The sequence below is a fragment of the Platalea leucorodia genome (assembly GCF_965183815.1).
Source record: "Platalea leucorodia genome assembly, chromosome: 5".
In the NCBI taxonomy this organism is placed as follows: Eukaryota; Metazoa; Chordata; class Aves; order Pelecaniformes; family Threskiornithidae; genus Platalea; species Platalea leucorodia.
In genome coordinates this window covers 61,913,213-61,933,076 of record NC_138827.1, presented here as the reverse complement: position 1 = coordinate 61,933,076, position 19,864 = coordinate 61,913,213, and the positions used below count along the sequence as shown (strand labels likewise).

Here is a 19,864-nt window from a genome sequence, read left to right as displayed (position 1 = left end):
AAAAATATTAATGGCCACTTTAAAATAGGCTTTTAAGAGCACAGGGTAAGTGGCTTGTTGCTTCTAAAGCTGAGGATAGATAGTTAAGTCAAATAATATTTTCTGCTGTTTAGCTTTAGAAAGCCTAGTTCTGTAATGGATAGCAAAACACAAAGCCCTTTCATAAAGGGGAGTAAAGTTCCTACTGCGCTGTGTTTGTTGCTGAGGGTGGGTGTTAGACAGCGAAGCTGAGTTGTTGCTGAGCTCCTTTTCCCTTCAAGTGTTGACCAGAACAGCATCATTCTGCCGTGAGTTCTTGGAATACAGGCAGCACAACAAGTTATTGCCTGGTAAGCTCAGAGGTACATTCAGAGCCCATCGCTTGCTCTGCATGACTTCCTGTGGTGCACATTCCTGTTTCAGAGTAATCTAAGATGTTTTCCCTGCAGGGAAAGAGACGTGAGCTGCTTGCAGCAGACCAAGAGTATACATGCAGGTTATTACCATGCTGTGCATTTACACTGTCTTGCCCATACGCATATCTTACAAAGAAAAAGCAGTGAATATTCTCTCTGATTACACTGGCAGGTAGCTCGTGATGTTTCTAGTCTTTCCCCATCTAAGGGGAGCTTTGACCATATTTTTTTCTCTCCAGGTTAAACTTCTGAGTGCTGCTTCTGATGAGCATCTTCTATATGCTAACGATTTTAAATCCAGATCAATGCTCAGAGCTCAAAAATCAGTCTTTTCGGTGTACAGACTGCTTGATGGGCGGAATTACAAGAGGGGGAAAATACAGAACAGAAGCAGCGAAAAGGGAGGGCAGGAAGAGGCATTATTTAACTCTTCCTTTCTGTAGGCTCTTCTTTCTTAAAGGCAATTATAGAGATTTTACACAGAGTAATTTTAACTTGTTAAACTTTTTTGTGTAGACTCTCCTATAGAATAACGAACACCTGAGAATCGTGTATCAGAGTTTGTAGTTACTACAATAAAAATGCATTATTAGGGTTTGTGTTACAGTTCTAGTTATTTTTTCAGGCAAATAGTCTCTATATCTCTGACTCTGTAGTCAAAGAACTAAATAGTAAAAGAACAGCCAACTTGAGGGATTAAGAAGCTAAAGGCTGCATAATATGGATAATAATGCTTCCGTTGATATATGCATCTTCTCATGCTAGCTTGACAGCTTGTCTCTGCCATAGTCAAGAGGCCGGTTTTGTGCATGGGCAGGCAACTTAGTTTGTGTCATCAAATGTGAACAAAGGGCTGTTATGCTGTGAACTTGCATCTGTTGAACTGAAACTACTGACTAGTTTCATCAGACTGATGTTTTACCTTTTTTTTTTTTTCCCCACACTTGTTCTTCGTTCTCACTATTCTCCTTAAATTCATCTAGTCTGAGAATAAAAACATAATGTTTGGTTTGTAATGATGCTCCGTAACCTTTGCTGTTAATATGTGTAATTGGTTACGCAGAAGAAACTTGTTCAATATGACAGTTGAACGGAGACCTCACTGGCTTTTGGATGAGGCTTTCAGTGAAGCTTCTATCTCATTATACCTTACAGGTATAAATAATCTTTCGTTAGCATAGGGCTGTGGTGGCACGACTTCTTGCAGACTGCAGTGTATGATCAAATATCAAGATACACACATTACCATTAAAGAACTTGTAAGGAAGAGATGCTCATTATGTATGCTGTCATCTTAGCATGTAGCTAGTACATATACAGAAGACCAAATCCTTTGTCATTTTAAGGTCTTTGAGACAGCATCGTTTACTGAAAGGAAATAAGCTTCCTTGCAGCTCAAAGAAGTGAACTTCCTTTACTGCAGGTGACCTGTAACTGTATAGGGAAGAGGCGCTTAGAGACAAAGTATAGGAGGAAATCACTTCACTGGAAGGATTAATCAGGGAGTCAATTTGGAGAGCATGAAAGATGATATACATGCTTTCCCAACAGTGGGAAAAACAATTGTCTGATGTAAATTATTCCTTTGCTTTGCAGGTACATGTAAAGTGAATTTTCCCGACCCAAACAAGCTTCATTACTTTCAGTTAACTGTAATCCCAGGTAATTTTTTTAAACATGTTACTTTTGTTTCTGTGTGTGTTGGTGTTCAGGAAAAGTAATTCCAAGAGTTTACTCAAGAATCCAATAAGCTTTCTGGTCAAAGAAAGACTGGCTGTAATACAGTGATTATTTTATAGAGGCAATGGAGAAATTGGGCTGGATTTTGAGAACTCCATTCCAATAAAAAGACCATCAAAATCGAGCAGGTTTAGGAAGTATTCAGGTCTTGTTTGCTCACTTTGATTGAAAACATTTTTTTCTCTCAGCCAATTTCAAATGACCGTGTTTTATTTGCTGAGAAAAATCTTGGACTCTGTCTAGAGAAATTACTCTATTACAGCCCTGTGGCATGTTATTCTTTTCTGCTGATTGCTTGAGTCTGCAGAGTTGAAAAGGTGGATGACAGATGTAACGTTATGGAAAACTTCAAATCTATGCATGTCTGAAGATGCTTAACAATAAATGTCTCTTAGTCTTTGAATATTCAAGTATGTCGAAATTACATCTTTTATTATTAATAAAGCTAATGTAAATATGCTGTGAAGCTTCCGCTGTCATACTGTTCAATGAAACAAAACCTCAGGACTACATTTTCAGAATTTATCATTTCCATATAAGTTTCTTAATAGCCATCTGAAATGGCAGAATTTGCTCACATGACTATCCATTTTAGAAGAGGAAGCTGTGTTTGTGTTTTATGGATGAATCTGCATGGAATATTATTTAAATTTCATACGCACTTCTTATTTTTGCTGTGTGTTACCTCTGAGACTCTGTGCAACTATTTAAATGAGAACATCAATGTGTTCAGTACACTGAATTGTTTGAGTTAGACGCGCTGAGATCAGGATCTTCTTGCCAGCTAATTCTTGTAGATCTACGTTTTCTGTAGATGCTTATCGACAACAGCATTTGGATGCAGTATGGTAGTCATCCCGATGTCTTACCTATGCAAATAAAAGTTTACACTTAACAGGGTGACAGGAATTTTTCTGATAATCCAGTATCTGAAGTCAAACGGGCGCTAGATGTCACTGTTGCTGCTTATTAGCCAAAATCAACTAGCACTTCCTCAGCTGTAGAAGTCTTGGGTGGTCTTTAACGTGCCCATTCATGTGACTCCTTTTTGTGATGGAAAAATGAGTAAGGCTGCCCTAGTCAGTATAATCAAAAATAAATGCAAGTGCTATTATAGAACTTCTAACCTCTGGTTCTGTGTGGGAGATGTATTCATGTTTACTTGGTGAGTGTTAGTCTGCTTAAACCAAATGTCCTTCAGTTTATATGATGTTGCTTTATTATATTTTGGAAATGAGTTGACTTTACAATATCATCACTGTGTGAGTTAGGGATGTCTTGAATATGAAGCAATGATAGCTTCTTCACACTAATTTGAAGGTGCCTAAATACTTAGTAATTTTTTTTGTCTGTTAACTGCTGTGCAGGAAGATGTTGCAGTCAGAAGACGGTCGTTGAGTGCAGAGCATGGTTTTTGTGCTAGCTTCATTGCTGAAATGATCTTGGGAATGAGATGATCTTAATTAACATTTTGTTACTCTAAATATAGCTGCACAGCTGAAGTCTCTGCAGTAGCAGTCTGACCGAAGTAAACATCTATTTTCAGCTGTGCATAATTCAGGTACAGAATCTTGTGATCAGCTGCAGCTTAGCACAGCTCTCTACAGGCAGAATGTAACACATGCCCCCCCCCCCCCCCCCCCCAAAATCTTTGTAGCTTTCTGATTCCCTTCATTATTGAGATTTTTCTTTAGAGTATGCTAAATCTTAGTTTTCTTTGGAATAGCAGCAAGGCAGCTAAATGGCTGCCACAGAATTTTTCTGGCTCAAATGGGCCAAAATCTTCACTTGAGGCAGCTATTTTTGCAGTGTCTAAACAATGTTGTGTGAATCTTGACAGTCTGGAGTAAGAGCTCGTTTTCCTTCTGCCTGGAACTGTCTCTTGCATTGAGGAGCTGAGTTACTCTAGAAATCCTGCTCATACATCTGGCTCTAAAGGGAGTGCTTTGCAAATATCTCTGCAGCTTTCCAGTTGTGGAACAAGGGCTCAGTGCAGCTATGGGTGCCAGGGAATATCTAATGCCACCTTGCAATTTTTGCTGTTAGGACCTATACAGTAAGTGTGCGTAAGCCAGGGTTGGTAGTCTGCACAGTGAAGAGGTTCTTGCTGGCTCACTTCTTAGGGTTCTCAGTTTGCTTATCTGCAGTTACAGAGGTTGCATCCTTCTGTGACAGATCTGTTACAGGGGTGCTAATTATTTTATATTCATATTTTATGTTTAAGTTCCCTTATATTCTGATTAATGTTAGAGCTTGAATTTTGTAACCACGTTTTATAAGGAATCTTACACCAAGACAGTTTCTGCAAGTAACTGGCTGTCAGAGTACCATGAAGGTACTGATTGAACATGTTTTTTAACACAGAAATGCCTTTTGCGGTCAACGTTCTAGCCTTGTGTTCTTGACAAAGCTTGTTCTTGGGTGGTTTGTTTTACACAGTCATTTTGAATGTGACTGGTCTTGAAAGGACAGTGAAAGAAGCTTCTTTAGGTTCCCACAAAAAGACTAATTTGAATAAGGAAAAAAAACTTTACCACCGAGCAGAAATACTTTCAGCTCCCTTGCTCTGCACTTCTCATAATAACCTTTCTTAGTAGGCATTTAACGTCACAAAATTATCATGCTGACAGTGAGTTTTAAATTAAAATGAATTTGTAGAAAATCTTCGTGAGGGTGACTGCTTATTTCACTTAAGTTACTTGTCCTCAAGAAATTCTGATTCCTTTGTTATAGCTTTTTGCAGCGCACCATGAGTGGATATATAGTAGCACATGCTAGAAAATGGATAAGATTAGATTTTACTGCCACAATGGACAAACTGTGTGTTCCTGAGGCAGACAACTGCTGGCTTTCTCTGCTGTCTGAAGCTTCTTTTTCCTTTTGTCATCTAAAACAATTGTTCTGTCATTGAAAAATGCCCTTATGCCACCAATTGCCTCTCTTCTTATTTTTGTGCCAGTACCTTATTGGATCAAAAGCTAGGAAAAACAAGGAGATAGGCGCTTAAAATGTGGGCAGAGTCCTGCCTGCTGCACTGGTATTTGGAGCACAAAATTGGAAGCTGAGGCTAAAACATGATAATGACCTGAAAAAAAAGGTGAGTTTAGGTAGCTTGCACATGGAGAAAACTAGCAGAATATGTAGAGTTGATGTAATTTTCCTGCAGCTCCCAGGCAGCTGGGGTAGTTTGGGGTTAGTGTGATTATTTTAGAGTCCTGTTCTTCAGGGAATTAATAAAGAGCCTGTTTTCTGTTTTGCATGCCATAAAATGACAAATGTTGGTGAGCATGGCTGAGCATTTCAATGCTGCCGATTCAAGGAGCTACTATCAAAAGCACATCCTTTGTGGCCTGTCCTAATTATCTTGCATTTTCTTTTAAAGCAATAAAATAATTTAGTTTAGTATTTTCACAGCACTTTCAGCCATCAAAACATCTTACAAATGCAAACTAAGATTAGAGTCAGGTTGTTGATGATGAAACTTGAGTCTTAAGTGGGAGGGATGCTTGAAGACACAAATTTAAGCAGTAGGAGGAAAACTGGAGCTTAGACATATTCCCTTTTTGCAAAAGTCTTGTCAGTGGCCAATTTCCTAAGTTAGGTGCTAAAGCTATTTTGACTGTTTTATTTATAGTACTTTCCTCACTATTAACTTTGCCAGAACTTCAGTTTTTCTCACCACTGTTACATGCCTAAAAAATATTGAGGGTCTTTGTCTCAGTCTGTATGGGTGTTGTGGGACACAGGGAAGGAAACTACCATGTGGGAGAACCTGTTTACTTGCTTGGGATGCTGTAAGGTGACTTCATCATAACGGTTTATCTTGTTAATGCATTGCAAGATCTCTGGCTGGGTACTGAGGCCCTCCAGAGACATGAATTTTTAATATATGTTTGAGTGAGTGATAATGAGTAGCATGCTTTATTGTTGCTTAGTGAAAATAATTACAAACATACAGGGAAAATTGTAAAAAAAAAAAAAAAAAAAAAGTGGAGGAGAGATGCTTCAATCTTCTGATTTGATAAATATGTCCTTGCTTATTTTATAACAGAACCAGTAGGGTACCCAGTGCATGTTCTGGTTAGTGCTAGCATGGACTGATGCCAAAATAAACCCGAAACATAAAATGAGAAGTTGTAATGCAAGACAGTGATGATATTGTTTTATCTTTGAGGGAGACTCAATCGTGTAAGTATGTGGAAGTGACCTGCAGCACGAGGTACAGTGTCTAAAGTGCTCCAGAGATTTCTGAGCCTTATGTAGAATACAAAAGAAACAAATAAAAGAAAATGGAAGTAACACATGAGGAATCTCTTAATGTCCTGTGGAGGTGTTAATATGTGGTTAGAAAGTTCTTGAGCTAATCGAAAACGTTTTTGCAGAGAAAAAGGGGTATTGTTTCACTGTTTGGTCCTGTTACTTCTCTTCTACTGACACTGGTGGTAGTTTAACCCCTCTGCACACCAGTTCATCTCTAATCCTGCAGGAAACTCTGCAGTCATCTTGCCGTGGTGGTTTTATATAGTGAGAAAGGGTTTGCCCCCTTCAGCTGAGCTTGCCTTGTCTGATTTCATCCTGCCTGTGGACTCTAGTTGCCTTTCCCATGGCTGGGTGGAAGTGGAGCTATCCTGAGCTGGGTCTGCCTGGTGAGGAAGAGCAGAGAAAGCTAACAACTGTTCGGCCTTTCTACCCCTGCCCTGTGCGTCTCTTGAGCAATGTCAGAGCGATCTTGCTGTCTGTGCTTGGAGTTCAGGGCCTGCCATAATGTTCCTGCCCACTGCAGGGTCTGTGGGCCTGGCGTTTTCAGAGTGCAGAGAGGTGTGGAGTGTGGCTTTTCTCCTGCTGCTTGACTGGCAGGAATGTGACAGTCTTCTGGCAAGCTCTCCTCCCTTGGAGCCGTTTTCTGTTTCACATCAGCAGGGATGGAATACGAAGAGCTGCTGCGCAGTTTGCTCCAAGTCCATGAAATCAAGGAACTATTGAATTTAAGCCAAGGAAAATAACTTTCTGCTGCTGGACTTCCTGAGCAACCTTAGTGTTGGTGTTTTTCCTTTACCTTGCTCTACTGGCAGCAGGCGTCTCCCTGCACAAACGCATGTGGGCATTTCATGGGATTGCTTATATTGGGAAGTGATGGCTTGATAAGTGCTCGTAAGCCAGAGGGCAGTGGGGAGGCCTGAAGGCTTTGAAGTACATGGCTTGCACTATAACAAACGCTGAATCCCTGTATGGTGTTGCTTGTTTTGGTACGATCACTGAAAGACCTGTGTGTCTGATTCTTTTGAGCGTGTTTTTTACAAGGCATGGTATCATACATGGAAATAGTGAGGATTCATGAGACTTTGTTAAAAAGCTATTATAACGTGCTAGATGATGGATAAAGTGGAGTTAGCTGTGTCCTGTAGCGTAACTCGTGGTGCTTGAGCTGTTTGCACTCCCAGGGGGATATTGGATCATTTTCTTAACCATTCCTTCCTGGAACAGTCGGTGTCTTGCTTTGAGTGTTTTGCACATTTGACAGGGAGCAGTTTCGTCAAAAGGATATTGGTATAACTCACCTTTTGCATCTCAATCTGTAGAAATGGGTTGCTTTACTGATTTTTTTTTTTTTTTTTTTTAATCTCGATATGTTTGAAAACAAAAGATAAATGCTTTTATCTTGCTTTTTTTCCCCCTAAAAATCAGTGCTTGTGCATTTACTTTCTGGTAAAGCATAGCATGCCTGAGAAGACTGCTTAATAAATCAAACACACTTCAAAATTGAATTGGAATGGAAATGGAGAATGTATTCGAAAAGCATGTGTTCTCGACAGGTTATTAAAGTGAGATTTGCAATGGCTAAGGCTTGCAGCTTTGTGCTGCACAGTTCAGTGTGGAGGCAGCTGTAAACATTACTGTATAGGGTGGGGAAGACCAGCCGTGTTCTGTTTTCATATTCCGTGCCTCTGCTGCTGTTGCAGTCCAAAATTTCTGATGCTGTTCATGTGCTGAACCTGTCAGTGGTCTACACGGGCTCTTGGGAGAAGCTAGACCATGATGTACTTCCCAGCAACTCCTTCACAACTCTGCAGGCACAGGTCTTTTGGAGTGGCATGCTGGACGTAGTGTGCAGTTGAGTCTTGTCTTTGGCAGCATCAGCTGTTACTGGTTCACTTCTACAACCGAGGGTTTGTGTTATTTAACAGGGTGATGCCCTCTCTTTTTCAGTAAGTCAGCTGATAAGAGATTGCAAGGAGGAGGAGGGTAGGAGCTGACTGCTCTCTTGAGATTATGGTAATTACAGTGTGGAAGCTACAGGCTTGTGCTGATTGTGGTGAGATTGTAGCATGGAGTGAAACCTGAGCAAGTGGATGTGCTGCATTGGTTGGTAGGAGGAAATAGAAGGTCGTGCTAGACCTGAGAAGGCAGCAGGTTCAGAAGACAGCATTCTGCAAGAGGATTTTGATGACCTATAGTAGAGGAGCTAGCTTTCTGTGGTTTGGAACAAGCTAGATAATAAGAAAACTCTTCTTAGTCTTTCTGTAAACTATGGATTGTTTCACAGAACTTTCCTTTGCAATGTTGGTTTAAAAAATATAAAAAAATACTTTTATGCAATAACCAGCCTTTCTGACCTTCAAGCCTTCACCATGGCTATACTGTGTGATACAGAGAGCTAGAGTACTTGAGGTAGTTTGAGCCTGAGCATTCCTCAGGTGTCCCAAACCCCCAGTATGGGCTTGAGTACCTGTCTGTTTTCCTTTCTTAATGAAAAAACTCAATAATGGCAATGCCAGACAGACATTTCAGATCACTTGCAAGCATTTCAGCTTCCAAGTACAGCCATCTCGAGTTGCAGGCTGACTGTTATCCTATTATATTATCTCTGGTTAAATGCAACTAGATATTTTCAGGTTTCATATTTTAAAATTTAGCCATTTTAATAATTCAGTATTGAGTCTGAGGTTGACAGAGAGGCAGGCGGATTTTCCTAACTGATCTATCATCCTAAGATAATTACAACAGAAGACCTAACTTGCTCTTGTATTATAGTACACTTTGAAGCATGCTCTTGCAAACCATTATTCGTACTACTCACGGTATGTGATTGCTAGCACAAGTCTGGGAAGATATGCTAAATCCTGGAGCAGGATTTAGCATGCATTAGCAAGTGAACTATGTATCCAGCGCATTCCAAGGGTTGATGTTGTGGTACTGCATGCCATATGGCTGATGTGTGGCAGAATTTTTTTATACAGACATGAAAAGTTCAATCAAAGGTTCATCTAGCTTGGTATTGCCTGATGCTCTGATCAGGAATGTGGTTTTTCCAGGGTCACTCTGGGACTATTGACTCTTCTGACTTCAATAAATTTCTGCTATAAAGGTTTTGGGAGTGGGGAAAGACACTATGTTCACACTCTCTTTGGACTGGGATGCAGCTAGGGTTGTGGTGTAACTAGGTTAAGTATTTGATGGTAATCCCATGCCATTACTTTATGTTTGTAATAACAAGTATTTTGTATTATGTGACGTGTTATTTTCTCTTAGTTAACTATTTTTGTTGTTTTTTCTTTGCTAGATGAGGGCTATTACCAAGGTGGAAAGTTTCAGTTTGAAATTGAAGTTCCTGATGCCTACAATATGGTGGTGAGTATTTGTCATTAATCTAGTAGTTGTCACTTTAGATTTCCTTTCCACGTAATAGGACTTCAGTGTGGAACTTGGCATTGAGAGTAAGAAAGGATCTTCTGTCTGTTACAGAAGTATTATGGGGTTGTAGAAAAATCTTGGTTGTTCATAATTTTTGGAGGTCATCTAAACTGCTCAAAGCTGGGGTAGTGTTAAAGTGGGATTTAGTTGCTCAAGGCCTGGCACAATTGGCATTTCAAAATTTCTTAAGATGGAGATTCTGTTGCCTCTCTGGGCCTTTGTTCCAATGTTTAATTACCTTTTGTTGTGAATTTTTTTCCTATATCAGGTCAGAATTTCCCTTTTTGCAGCTTGTCTGCTGTCTCTTGCTTTATCACTGTGCACACCTAAGAAGAGCCTGACTCCATCTCCTCTATACTCTCCCATTAGGTAGCTGTAGACAGCAGTAGGGTCACTGCCTTCAGCCTTCTCTTCTCCAGGCTGAACAAATCCAGGTCCCTCAACTCTCCTTGTACTGCATGTGCTCCGGTCTCATCAGCATTGCTGTGGCAGGCTGCTGGGCTCACTCCAGTTTGTCAATATATCCGGTACTGAGGAGTTCAAAATGGGACACAATATTCCAGATGCAGTGTCATGAGTCTCAGAGAGTGGGAATAATCATTTGTCTGGCTATTCTTTTGCGGTCCAGTGTTTGTAACCAAAACAGCCTTGAAACTTTTATTGCCTCAATGATATTATTCCTTAAAGAAAAAAATAAGTATTTGCAACTGTCTGGCAGAGGCTGCTCAGAAGCACAGATGAGTCAGACCTGAGTCTTCCTTCTGGCTGAGGTTCCACTCTCATCCGTTCTCTCCTGTTAATTATTCTTGAGACCTGCACTTAATGATTATTCTCACAAAAAATGGTATATCTAAGAGAAAGAATAAAATAGGTGAACAGAAAGGAAAATTTTTTTTGTTTCTCTGGGACCTTGAAACTGGTGGTTACAGTTTTGATACTGGACGTAGGTGTTTAATCCCTTTTGAGAGCATGCAGTGGAGGACATGAAAGCACAGATATGGTGGCAAGTGGCCTCCTTTAGTGCATTCTGCCAGTTCTACTGGTTGTCTCCCAGTCTGTTTAGTTAAGTATCGTTAAAAACCAACAATTTCAATGGTTACTAAGCAAACAGCTTTCCAGAGAACCCGCAAATGATTGTGGTATCTTATTGTAGATAAATAGAAAGCTCCAGACAACTTGGCCTTTTCAAGCATGAGAAATGTTGGTATTATTGTACCTGACTGAAATTGCAGAACCTTACAAGGGAAGGGAGATGCAATTACAACAAAAATAACTTCAGACATTGTTTTCAGAGTTTAGCTGTCAAAAGAACAAGATTGACTCCAAAAATTGGGAAATAATTGGGGCATACATCTGGTTCTCAGGAATGAAACCTGCCATTCTGTGTTCTGATTGTTTGATATGTAAGGAAACTAGAATAATTTGAGCATTTGGGTTGCAATATTTGCGTTTAAGTATGTGAATTGCAGGAATAAGGAAGCCTTTTTTTTTTTAGTTTGAATGGTTTTGATAGTCTTGCTTGCTTTTGTAACTTTTTCCCCATCCTTCTGTTTTCTTACTTTTGGTGTTGATAGTTCAGAGCTCTTCTTTCAGGGAGGCTGAAGAATGTGTAGGGGAGGATACGAGAGAAATGTGTCTGGGAAGATGGTTGGCTTTTGTGTCCAGATGTACCAAGCTTAAATTCAGCATCATATATATGTAGTAGTTGCAGTCACAGCACTGTTGATATACACATACGAAGGAGGCGCGGTGGTTTGGAATGTAATAGCTTGAATTCCCAGACTGAGCTTGGAGAATGGCGCATTAACACTGCTAGTAGAGTAGAAAGGTTATGTTTCTGAAAGCAGAGGAGTTGGGTTCATGTTCCAGAAGATACCTTCAAAAGTTTCCTAATATTCCTTTATTTATAATCTATGAATACATGGGACATGCACTATATCTTATAAAAAGCTCATGCTTGTAGAGGACCATAATGCTTCTAAAACAGCTTTGAATTTTCCTCCTTTTTTGATAGTTGTGCTCTCCTTTCATAGTAATATTGGTCAAGGATTATCTGCTCAAGGTATTTTTTTTTAAGTGTTTAGGATCCTGGCTATCTTTGATATACTTCTATCTAAAGCACTTATACACTAATAGCGTTTGCAGTTGTATGGTTTTGGTTGTGTTTTTTTTTAAGTTCCCCTTAATCTCGCCAAAGAATTTCATACTGTAATACAGACCACTTTTACTAGCTTGTGTGAGGTTACGCACACACTATAAAGACAAAGGGGGTCGTTTAAAGTTGACTACATCCTTGTTCTAACTTGAATAAATTGTGCCATTGCATACCTGAGAAACATGGCCTTCAGTATAAAGGGGGAAACCCTGTCGTGTTCTCTGCTGTCTAACTTTTTAGTCATCTTCAGTAATAGCAGTTTAACCACTGTGGCAATGCTGCGCACAGGGGAATGTACACAATATATACTCAATTTCTTAACTTTTTGTTAACAACACTGTTAACAACTGTCCTAACAACACTGCTGCAGGAAAGTATTTCCTATGTGTTAACAGGAGAGCTGAATGTTGATTTTGATCTGGGTTTTTTTGATTCTCAATTGCTATAATTAAAAAATCTTCTGTTTTGTTACACTTCCCTGCTCAGCACTGGCAGAAAATCTACAGCAAATGTTAATTAGATATTTTTAAATTCTGAGCACCTCTCATTCAACACTAAAGTAAAAAGTTTGCCTTTGTGCAATTTAGATGAAAATGCAGTGAGTTGAATGTTGGGTTATGGTCAAGTTATTAATGAAAATGTATATGTATGTTTAAAAACAGATGTTCTTTTTTTCTGTAGGCTGAAAAGATTAGTTAGAAAACGGATTCAGGCTCTGGGGCAGGGCTATAATGACTTGCCAGTCTTGGCCGGTATTTTTACTCCCAACACAAACATGCCTTGAGGTGCAGCTCATGAAATAATGGGTGCTACAAGACTAGGAACCTGGTGCTTTAAGGAATGAAACCTGGTTAATAGTACAGATCTGGTTTAATGTTCACATAAAACTAAACTGTCTGCCACCGCAAGCCAGGCCTTGTTTGCAGCTCCCGTGGTTCTGATGTATTGTGTTGTCGGAGTATGTAGTCTTAGGGACTCTCCAGTCTAGCAAGGTTTTTATGACATGGAGTGCCTTAGGCAGTGGTCAAAAGCCAGGAATTTAACAGCAGAGCTGCAATCTTCATCCTTTTTCTGGCCAATATGTTAGTTGTGGAAAGAAAGGGATTTGGTTCCTGAAGGATCAGATGCCACAATTAAGGGGCTTCCATCTACCTCTTTGGTGACCCTACTTTATACAGGTCTTGGGTTGGAACCAATGAAACGGAAACTGGGCTCATGCTTCATCATGCCTCTGTCCAGAGATTTTGAGGTGGTGCAAGGAAGCCTGGGGACCTGAAGTGCACACCTTGTGTCAAGGCCTACTCCTACTGTAAGGCAATGTCTCTTCTACTTGTTGAGCTGGGCAATCCACTCCATCAAAAGCAGAGGGCAGTGTGGTTTCATTTTCCTCAATTCATTTCTTTGTACTGTGTGCTTAGCTGTGTTTGGTGTTCAATTTCAGCTAATCTCAATAAATTTGTCAGGAACTGGTAGGGAAGAGTGACTGGCACTTAAGGCTGCGCTGTAGTGTGGTCTCTGGAATCTGCATTCCTGTTAATGCCTCTTTTGGGAGTTCTGTTTTGTAGAAACTACAAAGAAAAAACCCTGTAGTTGTAGTTGCACGGCAATTCACGAGAATGCTTTGAGACTATCTAGAGTCTAGAGAAAACATTTCAAATAACATTGATTCCAAATTTCTGCTGGGAACCCCATCCCTTCTCTAGGGAAAAGGTTGTGAAGTGAAAAACTACAGTTACGGGACAGGTAAAATATGTTTGTGTTAGTACACTTGTTACGTTAGAGTGATTGGCTTGCCAAATTGATCAAGATCTGAAACTGTTAATTAAGTTCATTTATTGAGCACTTTATATCCAGTCTCTTATTTGGTGAGAATAATGGAGGGGAGAGATTATTTGCTGCATTTTTTGAAGAAATGAGACAGACTTGATCTGGAACTTGTTCTGCAAAACTTCTACCAAAACTGAAGTCAGTATATGCGTAGTTCTCAAATGCTTGCAACGCTTTCTTGTATCATCTGTACATATTCACCTATATGTTGAAGTGGACTGAGAATGGATGTGAAAGTCAGACAGTTTCCATTATCAAAACTAATGAGAGACCCTAAAAGATAAGTGGCTGCTTAGAAAAGGAGAAGAAAATCAAGCCGTTCACTGTTGCGACCCCCAGTTGAGGTTGGATCTACCTGCGCAGCTTTCAGTATCTGAGGCAATGGATGCGTTCGAGCGATGTACGCTTTGTTGCGCAACGTTTTGCCTGTATGACCTGGAGGTGGTTGGAGATATTAAAGTGAAACATCGTTTCGAGGAAATCTTGTGTGGATTTGTTGATCTAAGGAAGACTCAAAGATGACTTGGAACAAGCTCAAAGGAGAAGTTTTGTCTGAAGATAAATTTTGTGATAGTGCTGCAGTTGTCCTGTCGATCTAACAGAGGAAGAAGGAGAGAGTAAGAGAAAACCTTTGTCTTACTGTCAGGAGTGGTCGGTGATGAAAAACACTTTGATGAAAGGATAAAGGAATTCTTTTGTTTCCATGATACAAAAAATGAGACACCGGTTAATTCACTCTGACTGTGAGGATTTGGGGATTTTTTTTTAATTTTTTTTTTAGATTTAGTTTGTACAAAGCTTAGTTTTTTTCTACTCATCAATGCATTCCCTGTTTGAAGGTGCACAGGGTAGAAATTTACTCTTGTCTTGATCTACCAGCATGGAATAAATACTGCTCTTTCCCTTTCTTGAGAACTAGATGTAATCTTTCAAATCAATGTGAAGGTGTAGCTAATGAAAAGCTCTGTTGTTACAAAACTTCTTAGAAGAACATTTGTTTTGAAGGTAAAAAGTTTGAGACTGTTTTCTGCATGCCACTTAATTTTCAATAATGCTGTGATCCAGCACTGGGGCAGTCAGTGTCCCTTGAGTTATTGGACAAACATGAAATAAGAGTGGAGAAAAGTCAATGTCTGCATTATAAATTGCAGATGTGTTGTGGTGATAGGTCTTTCTTCTGTTAGTGCCGGACAGGTGTATTATTGGTAGTTCAGTGCCATGCATATTTTCTTATCTCCTTCTCCAAGGAGTCTTAGTTAAAAAAAAAAAAAAAAAAAAAAAATACTAAAGAGATAATTGAGAAGTTCAGAACAAAGCGATGAGACAAAACACATCATGCCGCTATGCAAATAGTTATTTGAGCTATTTTGTCTCTTGACTGAACACTTTGGGGAAGCAGCAGAGGAAAATAGCTCCACATCTATAATATGTGATTTAATTGAAGTTATGAAAGGTACTGGTCTGTGCTGATGTATTCCAGTACACTTACTATAAGAAATCCTCTGCTTGATTGAAAGCTGCAAATTGTAATTTGGAGAACATGGATGGAACAACGTGCTGTTGCTAAGCTACCAGAATTTTTATGACCGGCTCTTTATTTACTTCACAAAACTAGAGCAAATGAGACTGTATTTTAAGAATCTGTATTTCAAAACCCACTATGGAATTCAGAAATCTGGTGATCTTGCCTGAAAATAAGTTTGGTGGCTTTTTTATGTTAGTGTCTTAAGTTCGGATATGATGTGCTTTCTTGATGCTTCTTCTGATGCTTCCTATTCAATTGTGATCAGGAAGGTCTGCATTTAAAAGAAGCTGTTCTTTTGACATAGTTATCACTGCATCCTCTGCCGGTTTTTAACAAACTCCTGACTTGGATAAGCCTTGGGTGAAAATACTTAGTAGCTTTCCATTTTAAATTGTTGTCTTACTGGTTAAGTGTTAAGAAACTGAGTGACATGGAATGTTTTCCTTGCCCTGAAGTAGACAGAAGAGAGTAAATTTTCTTGGCTTTCTTTAAAGTTATGTTTTTCTAAGAAAAAGCCTAATACCAGCCCAGCTTTTGTAAAGAGTTGAGAGAAACTAAAAGGGCAAAGAAAGCTGGAGTAACTCCTGTAGGTTATATTATCAGGGTCTTAAACACTCAAACATAGGCTGTGAATATCAAATGTATTTGCCTTTTTCAGTTCTGTGACTTGTACCAGTGATACAGTTTTAGTTTAAAGGATAACATTGTAACTTGTTTTCTCTCCTGGCAGCCTCCGAAGGTAAAATGCTTGACAAGAATCTGGCATCCGAACATTACAGAGACGGGAGAAATCTGCCTAAGGTAGCAACAGCATTCTCTTTTTTTTTTTTTTTGTTTTTTTTTTTTACCTTGGAGATTTTTCTGTGTAATAAAACATTGCATGTAATTTTCATGCCAATATTTTTTTTTCAACAGATTCTGCAAATCAGTGGCATGTGACCCTTAGGAACTTAGAAATCTACTGAAAGTATTGTTCTTGCTGTGTGTTAAGACCATGTAGACCTTGGCTCTTCAGGTTCAGACTTAAAGTTTTGTTCTACTTAGGGTAAAAATGTAAACTCCAACTTGGAAGAAACTTAGTTGTGTTTTTGTTTGGGGTTGGTTTTTTTTTTTTTGTTTCATCCTCCATAGATGGATAGACCCCAGGCCCTGAGAGGGCTTAAGGCTTTACTTGTTTAATGCCTGAATGTGTTAAGTGCTTGGAAACCATTTATATTTCAAAAAGGAAGGAAAAAGTGTTCCTTAAACTTTGGCAGTAACTATTCTACTTTTGTCCTTTGTTTATTTTAACATTTAATATCCACTATAAGGCATATGTGCCAGTTGTAACAAAACAGAGTTGGGGGACTGTAAGTCAAAATACAAAGCCCAAAAGCTTTACTTTACCAAAGTGAGAGGTTTATGTTGCTGCGTGGTGTTGCTTCAAAATCAGTTTCTGAAACTTTGTAATTTCAGTGTTTCATCATGAGTACCTGGTGGTGAAATTGGCCAGAAACCAAACATAAACAGAAGTGAGAAGCATGACTGTAATTTTTCAAGTTAATGGGGCATAAAAGAAAAAGTAGATGAAGCAGAAGCAATGAATAAAGTGAGATTGAAAGCTGTTCTGAAAATCCAAAACAGTTGCCACCATGTGTAGCAAATTGGTGCTTAAAAAAAAAAGCTACATTTTTCCTCTAGATTTAAAAATCATTTTAATGCTGTGTTCAAGGTCCTGGTGAAAATTAACTGTTCACAGGGTAATCTGTCACACTTCATAGGCAGGTCAGGCTCATCAGCTGATAACAGCTAAAGAGCTGATATCAGTGCTTTTTAGCCACAGTGGTCTGCTCCATGCTTCTGAGAAGCTCCTATCATCAAAGGCTGATAGAAACCAGCCTCGGGAGGCTGTGGGATGTTCCTGGTGCTCAGCAGTACCAGACTGCAGCAGGAGTACAGGCAGCGAGGGCTGGCATCCGTAGACTTTACCTCACTTTGGGACTGGAGGATTTAAAAGCGGTGGAAAAACTAAATCATCTGAGATTACCTAAAAAACCCCTGTTTGTCCACAGTTATTTGGAGCTCTATGCAGGTGATACAGGAAAGTTGTTTTGGCAAATACATATTGCTACTTCTAGCAAATTTGCCAGACCTGTGGTATTTCTCAGTGCCTCCTAGGAGTGTTGCATTTTACACAGCTGAACTTGTCACTTGACAGTAGGGAAGACTGATTTAAGGATCATGTTTTTACAGTTTAAATTCCACCAGAGTTCTTGTGGCTTAGTCACTGGAGAAAGCTTGGACACTTGAGTCAAATAGTGTAAGTAAAGGAATGTGTGCTGTTTGGAATCAGGGAACAAGAAATATTAGACAACAAACGATAGCTAAAAGTTTAAGCTCTGACTACAGTGCTGCATCTTCTGAGGTTAAATAGAGCCTCCTCACATTCTTGAGGATATGTCACCATTTCTTGTCTTTAAATGGTTTTAATGATGAAAGATGAACGTAGTATTGGAACATCATAATTCTACTTCATGAAGTAATTTTTTCAGCATCTGCCCTGAAACATCAGCTTTATTTGATTGTCAGATACTTTAACATATCAAGCCTTTGAAATGTCTTACCATTTAGATGAAAAAACTAAAATAACTTAGATTGCTTTATGCCTGTTATAATGGAGAATGCACTCTATATATAGTACCTGCAATCAACTTATACAAGTCTTTACATTAAAATAGCTTCAGTTATTTTTAAAAGCAGAAAAAAAATCCTTATCGGTATTTTTCCTGTCTTTTACATCCCGCACGCTATGGTATGTGTTGGTTTGATAATCATCCCTGAATTAAAACATAACAAATGATTGAACTTGTGGTCAAGTGTAATAGTTTTGGGTAGGAAAAGTGTTGTTTCTCTGTGCTTTATGGATTGCAGTTACTCTGGACCATATTAATAGTAGACCATATTAGTTAGGTCTGGACCGTACTTGTGGATATTGCCTCCACTGCACATGTGGATAGAAAACATCAAGATATCTAGAAAGGATATGCTTGCTTACTACACACACCAGTTGACTACTTTCTTGGCAATGTGTAATGCATGTCACTGACTACTTCCTCCCTCCCCCATTAATGTGATCTATGCCTGAGGTGTTTTTTTCCTCCTTGACCACATAAGCTTTTAGAATAGTTTAATCACTCAGAAATTTCACCGCTTTTCCGCTATGTGGTGAGGTGGTCAATGTTGTTGGATGTGTCTTTTTCAGCAATGGGTGGTGTTAGTTAAGGTTTGGTCCCTTCATGATGCAATATCGAAGGGTTCTGAATGGAGAAGTGTTTGAAGACTGATTAATTGTATCATCTAGTATAGCTCAGTGTTGCAATTTCTGCAGTTATAAAAGCTGGTTAAGTTGATTGTTCCCCAGTGCTGTTCCCAGTCTCCTCAGCTGTGCCAATGTGGAAACAAAAAGCTCTTTAGAAAGACTTTCTACACCAGTTGCTCCACTTACCCAGTATATAGCATGGCCTCCAGAATGGTTGCACTGGTGGTGCTGGGTTGAGCAGGGAGGTGGGCAGTGGGAGGTGAGCAAGAGGATAACCTCTACAATGTGTCCCTGCCAGCAGAGGGTTTCTGAATTGGATTTACAGCTTTTTAATTTAAACTTACCTAAATGATACTTTCTGTTGGCAAAAGGAGGGCAAAAGTTTTGTTGGAACTGACGTTTTGTGGTGTTAAATATGTTCATCTGAGATCTTTATGTAAAGCAGATTTTTTCCTGGACTGATCTCCCAATTTTTAGTAATTTTTAGTCACTTAAGCTGTAAATCATGTCAGCTGAAGTTTCAGAAAGTTTTAAGCTTGCTAGAGCCATGTGATTCTCAGTTCCGTAGATGTTTTTGCAACATCTCTTTAGGACACTGTGTATTTAAAAAGAAAAAATTCCTCAAAGGTTTTTTTCATGTGGGAATTACAGAATGAGAAGATATTTGTGGAAGTGAAAGCTAAGCAGCTGGCTGGTCACATCAGTGGCTGTTTTGGTTGGTACAGCTTCAAAAATAGTGATTTTGCAGTCTTCCCATAGGAACTTGGATATAAGGATTTGAAATAATGTTCTAGGGGGTCTCCTTAGATACAAAAACCAGATGTTACGGTGTGGTTATCAGTTCCAGTCACTCCATGACTGAGGACATGCTTGGCTTTTCTCAGATCCTACTGCAGCTGAAGAGAAAGCAAATGGAAATGGTCTTTTACTGTCCTTCCCCGTTCCTGGTGAAGTTCCCTGTCTGACAAACTCCTGCTTGTGCCACAGCACTCCCCCTCCTGTCAGCCCTCCCGTTTCTTCCCCAAGGCATGCACTCCCTCACCAGCTTTAGTGATCTGAAATGCTGCAGAAATTGCACAGTTGGTTTACCTTTCTCTTTACTCTTGCAAATTCATTCTCAAGCATCACAAGGGAAGCTTCCGAATGTTTATTCAATCTAGATAATACTAGATGAGTTTTCTGGCATTCCTGTATGAGACAGCAAAGTCCTGGCAATTTTAGAATAGGCACTT

General features: G+C 39.4%; 1 protein-coding gene across 15 annotated transcripts in view; it reads left to right on the top strand.

Annotated features, from left to right (window-relative positions):
- The window catches only part of UBE2F (ubiquitin conjugating enzyme E2 F (putative)), an 84,635-nt gene that overhangs the window by 13,278 nt on the left and 51,493 nt on the right, over positions 1-19,864 (top strand). For 12 of the 15 annotated variants that reach the window (XR_014228197.1, XR_014228198.1, XR_014228199.1 and 9 more), the window contains 3 exons: positions 1,992-2,057; positions 9,697-9,764; positions 16,065-16,135. Coding sequence is in view for 12 of the 15 variants with exons in the window: in XM_082312179.1 (XP_082168305.1) it covers positions 1,992-2,057; positions 9,697-9,764; positions 16,065-16,135 (205 nt within the window). In the remaining 3 variants the exon portion in view is untranslated. The remainder of the gene's footprint in view (positions 1-1,991; positions 2,058-9,696; positions 9,765-16,064; positions 16,136-19,864) is intronic. The other 3 variants (XM_082312173.1, XM_082312172.1, XM_082312170.1) reach the window with 1 other exon arrangement.